The sequence below is a fragment of the Chrysochloris asiatica genome, unplaced genomic scaffold (assembly GCF_000296735.1).
Source record: "Chrysochloris asiatica unplaced genomic scaffold, ChrAsi1.0 scaffold00001, whole genome shotgun sequence".
Taxonomy (NCBI): domain Eukaryota; kingdom Metazoa; phylum Chordata; class Mammalia; order Afrosoricida; family Chrysochloridae; genus Chrysochloris; species Chrysochloris asiatica.
This window is the reverse complement of record NW_006408519.1, coordinates 29774480-29784692: the sequence shown is the minus strand read 5'-3', so window position 1 is coordinate 29784692 and position 10213 is coordinate 29774480. Positions and strand designations below refer to the sequence as shown.

The following is a 10213-nucleotide window of genomic DNA, read 5'->3' as shown; positions in this document are numbered from 1 at the left end:
TTTTTTTTTTTTTTTTTTTTTTTTTGTCAGATTCCAGATTTTAAAATACTGCACTTCACAAGCATTGCTTTCTGAAAGAACCAGAGCTCCCAATTCCCCTGTGGCGTGCCTGTAGCTGTGAGCTACATACTATTTCGGAGGTGTTACAATGCAGAAAAAGTGCCTTAAACTGAGGAAAGAACATGCTTTTAACAAATATCAGCTGTTGTCTTACTCAGCTGTGTACCTCCTCTGCTTTTGCCTCAAACAAGTAGTCTTTGGAGACTTAAAAGCCAATGGAAACCGTCCTTTGTGCTTTACGACATTAGAATGTGAGTTGACTCTCAGGTTTTTAGGACCCTTGAACATCATCTAGTCCAGATCCAGGTGACTGAAATTCCCCTGCACAACATCTCTGCCAAATGGCTACATAACCATCCATACCAAATGGTGTGGAATATTTTGGAACTTCATTTTAGTTCACCATCCTCATCAGAGATGGAACTGACCACTTGAGGGCAGGGAGCAGTTACCAGTATTCTACAATTTGACTTTATGGATGTTTTCTTAAAGATAGAATCTAGCTTATATGATTCTGAAGACGTGAGCCTGTGTTTGCTGGGCCTCATTCTGACCAGTAGGGGGCTGTGTTGTGCTTTCATTGGGGCAGCACTCCTCAAGTCCCTGAGACTGATATAGTAACATGATGCTTTCTGCTCCCATAAAGAATTACAGCCTCTGAAATCCTGTACAGAGTCGCTTGTTGTTAAGTACCGTTGAGTCAGTTCCAACTCACAGCGACCCTGTATAGGGTTTCCAAGAAGCGATTGGTGAATTTGAACTGCCAATCTTGTGGGTTCAAATGGGCACACAGCCACCTCAGCTACCACCATAGAGAGGTTGGGAGTCCTGGTGTGGCACTGTAGGATAAGCACTAGACTCCTAACCACAATGTTGGCGTTTCAAACCCACTAGCTACTTGTTGGAAGCCCCATACAGGGTCATTATGAATTGGAACTGACTTAAAGATACTTAACAAGAGAGACATGTTGTAGTTCCTTCCAGATCAGGAAAGGGTGAGCCCAGAGGTGTTACTTGATTGTTTGTTGTCTTTGATGTCTTCAGAAAACTTCCAGGAGACAGACTGCCCCACACAGGTGGCAAGTGTGTCCTACCAAGCATGGCCCATCCTTCTCAGCCAGTTCTACAAGAAGGGAGGATCATGTGCATTTGTATTCTTGCCACAGAATGTGTTCTTGGATAAGAGAAGCTGAATGGTATATTGCTGGAACCCTTACGCTTAGAAGAGGGTGTGGCTAGAAGTGTGGGCTATTACATAACGTGCTCCTTGGATCCTACTTAAGAACACAAATCTCTTCAGTATGTTGGACATGTCCTCGGGCTGCCAATGTGTTTTCTGCTTTTGCATAAAAGCGTCCCATGTCTGCTGCAGCATCTTTTGAGACTTTTTTTCCCTGCTGCAGGTTATGGGGGAAGATATTGTTCCAGAAAAAATAAGAGATGAAGTTCATACGGAGGTGAAGTGTGTAGGCGCTGCAGCCTTGACGGCCTTGGTGATTGCATCTTCGAAAGAATTTGAAGACAAATGGTTCCGAAAGATCAAAGACCATTTCTGTTCCGCCGAGAATCAGTTCCATGAAGAGATAGAAATCTTGGCCTAGTGGCCCATTCAAACCACAGAAGACATCTTCCATTGTATGAACTGCGCATGTTCATGCCAGACAGGAGTCTCTGCTAATGGTGAAATGTACTCAATTAAAAGTCTTTGTTTATGTTTTTATAAAAATGACTTCTCCGGATTATTTTTACTGCATTCAGTTTCTCAGTTTTTTGTGTTCTTTTTATTACACTTTTGCTATTTAATTACTGTAGCTTAGACCTTCTTAATATCTACTATGTATGGTGCTATAGGATAAGCACTGGACTGCTAACCCAAAGGTTGGTGGTTCAGACCCACCAGTCACTCCTCGGAAACCCCTTTAAAAGATAGCTGTTGGGAAAGTAAATTGAGTCTTTTAGATTTCGTGGTCTTTTTAAATAGTTACATGGTGTGCTGTGGGATAAAGCACTGAACTGCAAGGTCGGTTTAAACCATAAGGTCGGTGGTTCAAACCCGCCAGCCGCTCCTTGGAAACCCTATACAGGGTCGATGGCACTTCACCATCTCAACGACATCTTTAAGTCCTGTTGCTGTCGAGTTGACTTCAATTCAGCAACTTTAGGACAGTTGAACTGCTCCAGAGGATTTCTGAGGCTGTACTGAGCCCTGGGGTGGCGCTGTGGGTTAATGCGCCAGACTGCAAAGCAGTTTGAACTGCAGGGTCGGCGGTTCAAGCTCACCAGCCCTTGGAAACCCTATACAGAGTCGCTATGGGTTGGAATCGACTTAACAACAACAAAAAACACAACTTTATATTTGATCTTTCTTAGCGGAAGAAAGAGAATTCCAGCCAGGGACAAAAAAGGACGGCGATGTCCTCAGGCTGCCAAAGTGTTTTGCTTCCCACCCCTATGCTCCACCCCGCAGAGCTTTCTACTCACTGTATGCAAAATTTCCCAGGTGGTGGTGGTAAGTGCCATTGAGTTGATTCCAACCCATAGTGACCCTATTTAGGGTTTCGAAGGAGCTGCTGGTGAGCTTGAACCAGGGCCTGTGACTATTAGGTCATCTCCAGGGCAGAATACCTGGCAGCTCAGTAAATATTTGGTGAGCAGAATTGTTGAATTAATTGGCCAGCATCTTGCCTTGTACAAAAGTTTAGTGCTCCCCAGTTCTGATGTGCTGAAACAATCCAAGCCTGTCACCCATTGCTCTTTCTCACATTCATCTCGGCCCCTAGAAATGTTCCCCTTTCTCTCCTGGCTTCACATGACCTCCAGCCTCCACCTTAGCTCACTTGCCAACTACCCCCGGGATTTTAGCTACCAGCCTCAGATATTCCTCCCAAACCTGTGATCTACGCTAACCCGAGCTGCCCCAGTGCTCTGTATGGACCCTGCTCCTTCAGCCCAGCCAGTCCACCCCACTCTTCTGGCAGCTATGACCTGACGTGCAGAGAACCGGCCTCCTGGACTCTGATGCTTCCCTTTACTGCGTTGAAGGGAGGCGAAGGGCACCCAGGAAGACAGGCCACCTCGGTTTCATCATAAAAACATCTCCTGATTATCTCCAGCACAGATGGTGAAGGGAATTCCTTGAGCAATGATTGTGCTAAAGGAAAGTCTTCAGGCCTGCTAGTCAGAAAGCCATCACTTTGTTGGTCAACGAATGAATCACTCAGGAGGTGAGCAACTGTGAACCACGGATGTCTCCTCTACCAATGGGTGGGGTGTGGCCCACGGGCAATTCCTTGCAATCCAGTCTCTTGCACGCTGCCAGTCTCCACTGCCCTCTCCCAAGGGAGACTCTGCCAGGTATTCATGCTGTGAGAGGCCTCAGTCTACACTTTGACCCCTTTCAACCCAGTCTTCACAGTGCAGACAAAGAGACCTAAAATTACTGTTCTCAAAACCCACCTGCGAGGCCCTGTGCTCTGGCCTGGCCCCTCCAGCCTCCACTCACAGGGCCCCCTCAGGGTGGAGTTGTCCTGATTTCCTTCCAGGCCCTGGGACTTATCAGCTCACCCCATCCTAGCCGTTGCCCCTCTAGTTAGCTCTCTGTGGAACATTCTGTGATCCCCCAGCCCTCCTGTGAATTCTTCCTCCAGTGGATCTCGGCTCAGATGAGTGTACCTGATCTTAACTTGTTCAGGTGCCCCTTTTCATGTCACAGCTCTTGTGTGTGTCTTTCATTCAATACTCGGCTGTGTTAGTCACCCTTCTGGTTCATAAAGCTCCACGATGGTCTCCTTGGTTGACCCATTATAGCAGAACTGAGTGTCTCGGAGATGCTCTGACCCTGCTCCTTGCTTTGCTGCCTTCTTGTTGCCTCAGGCCCTGGCAGGGGCAGCCTGAAGTCCATGGGCCTGTCCCTACAGACCCCCACTGTTGGTGCCAGAGCACCCCTGCCGTCTTGCAGGACACCACAGTAAACTAGACCTGCTTCATTTGGGAAGCCCACTGCCATTAAGACGTATAGCCACCCTAAAGGACAGAACAGAGCTGCCTCTTCGGGTTTCCAAGGCTGCAATCATTTCACATTTCCCCAGGAAATGGATCCAAGACCACTATTTATTCTACTACTAAAGGTACAACCTTTAGTGTTTTTGAAATTTCATCTATAAAATACAGTTTACATACATACTGCAAGTTGAAACTAACTCAACAGCACTTAACAACAACAATAAATTTGATTGGAGGTGCCATAGGATAAACACTGGGCCACTAATGCCAAGGTTGGTGGTTCAAACCTACCAGTAGCTACATGGGAGAAAGATTTACAGTCTTGGAAACCTGCATAGGGTCGCTATGAGTTGGAACCGACTCAACAGCACTAAACAACGAGTTGTAATGGCATGGATGTGTGGATCATAACAAACTATGGCTAACACTCTGAATAATGGGTATTCCAGAACTTAATTGTGCTGAGGAACCTGTAAAGATAGAACAAGGGTATACTGAATGATTTAAAATCAGCAAAGATGTATGCCAGGGCTTTATTCATTCACTATACTGATTCAGTCTGAGAAGCTGGGTCCTATGAAGAAAAAGGTAGCATCAGGATTGGAGGAAGACTCATTAACAACCTGTGATAACGTAGATGATACAACCTTACTTGCTAGAAGTGAGGGGGACTTAAAATATTTACTGTTGAAGATCAAAGACTATATAGCCTTCGGTAAGGATTGCACCTCAATGTTGTTGTTATTATTAAGTGCCATTGAATCTGTTTTCAAATATCCTCATAACTGGGAAAATAAGTAACATTATGACAAATGGAGAAAAGATTGTAGTTGTCCAAGACTTGATTTTTCTTAGATTTGCAGTTAACACTCATGGAGGCAGCAGTCAAGAAATCAAACAACGGATTGCATTAGGCAAATCTGCTGCAAAAGACCTCTTTAAAGTGTAAAGAGCAAAGATACCACTTTGAGGACTAAGATGTGCTTGACCCGAGCCATGGTGGTTTCAGTGGTCTCATACACAGATGAAAGTTGGGCAGTGACTAAAGAAGACCATAGATGAATTGATGCATTTGGTTTATGGTGTTGGAGAAGAATATGGAAAGTACCAAGGACTGCCAAAAGAACACAAGTCACTTTTGGAAGAAGTGCAGCCAGAATGCTTAGAAGTGAGGCTGGTGAGACTTCATCTCTCATACTTTGGACATGTTCTCAGGAGGGAATATCATGGCTGGTAAAGTGGAGGGACAGTGAAAAAGAGGAAGACGCCCCTACAGGATGGATTGATGGCAGCAGCAGCAATGGCTCAAATGTAACAACAGTTGTGAGAATGGCGTGGGGTCGGAACTGACCTGACAACACCAAACAGCAAGAATAACAGGAGTCCAAACTGACTCGATGCCAATAGGATAGGTGTGGGTTTATTAGACTATTTATTATTAAAGAAAAAAAGAATTAGCCAAAAGATTGCCAAGTTCTGACTATGCAGCAGTGGGTGGCCTCAACTCAGGAAACTGCTTATGTCTGCTTACCATCTGGGTGCCTGGCCCCAATCCCTGGCTAACCCAGGCCTTAGGTCAGGGCTTCAGACCCAGTTGATCTGTTGCTACACAGCCCAAAGCAGAAGTGAATGTTCCCTGAGCTAGAGACACAACAACCCGAAAGAAGAACAGTCCAGGCCTGGCTCCAATCCTGTCTTCAAGTACAAGTGTGTCCATCTGGGCATCTTTGCTAATAAAGCAGGAAGTCAAGACAGGTGTCTGTGTACTTGGGGTTCATCGTTCTCGTGTCCTCTTCTCCCCTCTGTCCCCCTCAGTACTAGTTTCATCACCTAGTGCTTTGCTGTGGTATCAGTCAGACTTTGAGTGAACGCTGCCACCTCCCACTTCTCTGGGGACCTCTCGTCAACAAGGCAGCCATATTTGTACTCAGTGACTGACTGATTGGAGGAAGGAGGGTGTGTTCACCTGACCCAAAGTGGGCCAATCAGATTATTTCCTGGAGATTTAGGAATGAATAATTCATCTTGCCATGTGTCTCAATTTACATGCTCAAAAGCTCACTTGGCTGTGTTCAAGAAGAGCAGGTCTGCAGAGAGAGAAACAAAGGCAGCAAAGGCTCAGAAAGAGTAGAGGGACAATCTTCACCTTTGCCATTTCCTGATTCCAGGCCTTTCCTGTTCTCTAGCCTCCCTGAGACACCTGGTGGGTGGTGGTGGTGGTAGATGGTGGCGAGTCAGTTCTGACTCCTAAAGACCCTGTGTACAACAGAAGGAAACATTGCGCAGCCTCCCATCATCCTCACAATCGGTGCGATGCTTGGACCCATTGTTGTAACCACTGTGTCAACCCATGTCATCGAGGGTCTTCCTCTTTCTCACAGACCCTCTACTCTACCAAGCATTATGTCCTGATCACATGTCCTAAGTACGTGAGATGAAGTCTAGTCATGCTTGCTTTGGAATGTGGGATAACAGCCCCCAAAAGAGTCATGTCTAAGCCCAGAATTTGTGAGTATGTTAGTTTACATGGCAAAGGGAGATTAAGATTACTACTCAGTCAATTTTAACATAGATTATCTTGGATTATCTGGGTTGTTGTTGTTGTGAAGTGCCATCGAGTTGGTTCTGACTCATAGCGACCCTGAACAGGGTTTCCAAGGCTATAAATCTATACGGGAGCAGAAAGCCTCATCTTTCTCCCGCAGAGCAGCTGGTAGTTTCAAACTGCTGACCTTGTGATTCGCAGCCTGATTCGTAACCACTATGCTACCAGAGCCCCTGGGTAGGCCCTGTGTAATCACTATTGTCTTGAAAGATGGAAGAAGGAAGCAAAAGAGTGAAAAAGTCAGTGAAAGAGATGCAGTGGTGGAAGCAGGGTCACCAGAGAGATGCAACATTACCGGCTTTTGAAATGGAGGAATGGGGCCTGAGCCAAGGCATGCAGGTGGTCTTTAAAAGCTGGACAAGATTCTTTTCTGAACCCTCTAGAAGGAACTCAGTCCAGCTAACACCTTGATTTTACCCCAGTGAGATGTGTCAACTTTTCATAGCCAAACTGAAAAATAATAAATCTGTGTTGTTTTAGATCACTGGATTTGTAGTAATTGGTTATAGCAGCAATTAAAATAGCACACCCAATCATAAATTAAGATTGCTTGAGCTGGTTTATGTTACTTGCAACTATCAGATCTTAATATGGGCCACTTGGGTTCTTTTAATTTCGATTTTATAATAATGAATACACTGTGTCTCAGAAGGGCATTTCTTTTTTAAATGACATCCTTTCATCTGTTTAATAGTAAAACATTGAGCACCATTATGTGTTGTTGTTAGGTGCCATCCAGTCAGTTTCAAATCATAGCAACCCTGTGCACAAGAGAAGGAAACACTGCCCAGTCCTGCACAATCCTCACGATTGCTATGCTTAAGTCTGTTGTTGCTGCCACTGTGTCAGCCCATCTTGTTGGGGGGCTTCCTATTTATTGCTGGCCCTCCACTTTTCCAAGCATGATGTCCTTCTCCAGTGACTGGTCCCTCCTGATAACACGTTCAAAGTACGAGAGACGAAGTCTTCCATTCCACACTTCTAAGGAGCTGTGCTTTCTCAAGACACATCTGTTTGTTCTTCTGGCAGTCCAGAGTGCTTTCAATAGTCTCCTCTAACACTATAACTCAAATGCATCAATTCTACTGTCTTCTTTATTCATTTTCCAACTTTCACATGCACGCACGTTGTTGTTAAGTGCTGCCGAATCAATTCCGACCCATAGCGACCCCGTACAGGGTTTCCGAGGCTATAAATCTTTACGGGAGCAGAAAGCCTCATCTTTCTCCCGCGGAACCGCTGGTAATTTCGAACTGCCGACCTTGTGATTCGCAGCCTGATTCGTAACCACTACGCTACCAGACATGCACATATTGAAAATACCATGGCTTTGGTCAGGCACACCTTAGTGCTTAAACTGACATCTTTGCTCTTTAACACTTTAGAGTTCTTGTGCAACAGATTTGCCTAATGCAATACATTGTTTGATTTCTTAACTGCTGCTTCTATGAACATTGATTATGGATCTAAGCAAATTGACACCTTCAATCTTTTTTCATTTATCATGATGTTATCTATGGGTTCAGTTTTGAGGATTTTTGTTTTCTTTATATTGAGGTGTAAGTCATAAGGTTATAGTCTTTGATCTCCATCAGTAAGTGTTTCAAGTTCTCTTCCCTTTCAGCAAGTAAGATTGTGTCATCTGCATATTGCAGGTTGTTAATAAATCCCCCAATCCTGATGCCATGTTCTTCTTCATATAATCCAGCTTCTTGGATTATTTGTTCAGCATACAGATTGAACCATTATGGTAAAAGATACAATCTTGACATATAACTTTCCTGATTTAAAACCATTTAGTATCCCCTTATTCTGTTTGAATCACTGCTGCTTGGTGTATGTGATGTTCCTCATGAGCACAGTAAAGTATTCTGGAATACACATTCTTTGCAATGTTATCCATAGTTTATCATGAGTCACACAGTTGAATGCCTTTGTAGACAGTAAAGCACAAATAAACATCTTACTATGAGTCTCTGCTTTTAGCCAAGGTCCATCTGATATCAGCAAGGATATTCCTTGTTCCTCGTCCTCTTCGGAATCTGGCTTGAATTATTGGTCGCTCCCAGTTGATGTATGGCTGCAACTGTTTTTGAATTGTCTTCAGTAAAACTTTACTTGCATGTGACAATAATGATATTTTTAGATGATTTACACATTCCACTGGGTCACCTTTCTCTGGAATAAGCACAAATATGGATCTCTTTTACTCAGTTGGCCAGATAGCTGTCTTCCAAATTTCTTGACCTAGATGACTGAGCACCCGCAGTGTTGCATCAATTTGTTTAAAGATTTCAGTTGCATTCTGTCAATTCCTGGATCCTTGTTTTTTGCCAATGCCTTCAGTGCAGCTTGGACTTGTCCCTTCAGTACCATCATACCTTGATCACGTGGTACCTCTTGAAATGACTGAACAGCGACGGTTTCTTTTTGTTACAGTGACTCTGTGTACCTCCCATCTTCTTTTGATGTTACTGGTGTCATTCAATACTTTGCCCATACAACCTGAAGTTTGAGTTTTTTCTTCAGTTCTTTCAGCTACAGTGTGTTCTTCCCTTTTGATTTTCTAATTCCAGGTCTTTGTACATTTCATTACAATACTTGACTTAATTTTCAAGAGCTGACCTTTAAAATTTTCTGTTCAGCTCTTTTAATTCCTAATTTCTTCCAATCATTTTAGCTTCTCTATGCGCAAGAGCAAATTTCAGAGTCGCTTCAGACATTCACTTTGGTCTCTTCTTGTTTTCCTTTCTTTTTAAATGACCTTTTGCTTTCTTCCTATATGATGTCCTTGATGTCATTCCACAACTTTTCTGGTCTTCAGTCATTAATGTCTAATACATCAATTTTTTTCTTGAGATGGTCTCTAAATTCAGGTAGGACATATTCAAGGTCATATTTTGGCTCTCATGAAGTTGTTTCCATTATCTTTAGCTTAGCCTAAACCTGCATATGAGCAATTGATGGTCTGTTCCACAATTGGCTCCTGGCCTTGTTTTGACTGATAATATGGAGCCTTTCCACTGTCTTTTCCCACACATGTAGTCAGTTTGATTCCTGTGTGTTTGATTCCACCTAGTGAGGTTCAGATGTATAGTTGCTTTTTATGTTGTTGAAAAATGGTATTTGCAGTGAGAAAGTCATGGTCTTGCAAAATTCTATCGATTCTAACACCAAGGCCATATTTTCCAACTATTCATCTTCCTCTTTGTTTCCAACTTTTGCACTTCAATCACCAGTAATTATCAATGCACCTTGATTGCATATTTGATCAATTTCAGATTAAGAAGTTGGTTGTTGTTGTTAGGTGCCATCAAGTCAGTACCAAACCATAGCAACTTTATACACAGCAGAAGGAAACACTGCACAGTCCTGGGCCAACCTCACTACTGTTGCCACACTTGAGTCCATCGATGCTGCCACTTGGTCAATCCATCTCGTTGAGGGTCTTCCTCTTTTTCTCTGACCCTCCACCTTACCAAACATGATGTCCTTCTCCAGCGACTAGAATTCCTCAATTTCATCATCACTGGCTTTAGTGGTTGG

At 43.7% G+C, this 10213-nt stretch overlaps 1 protein-coding gene across 1 annotated transcript in view; it reads left to right on the top strand.

Annotated features, from left to right (window-relative positions):
- The window catches only part of LOC102816766 (chromosome unknown open reading frame, human C8orf76), a 22409-nt gene extending 20748 nt beyond the window's left edge, over positions 1-1661 (top strand). The window contains exon 6 of the mRNA XM_006830686.1: positions 1464-1661. Coding sequence (XP_006830749.1) covers positions 1464-1661 — 198 coding nt within the window. The remainder of the gene's footprint in view (positions 1-1463) is intronic.
- Positions 1662-10213: the final 8552 nt, after the last annotated feature.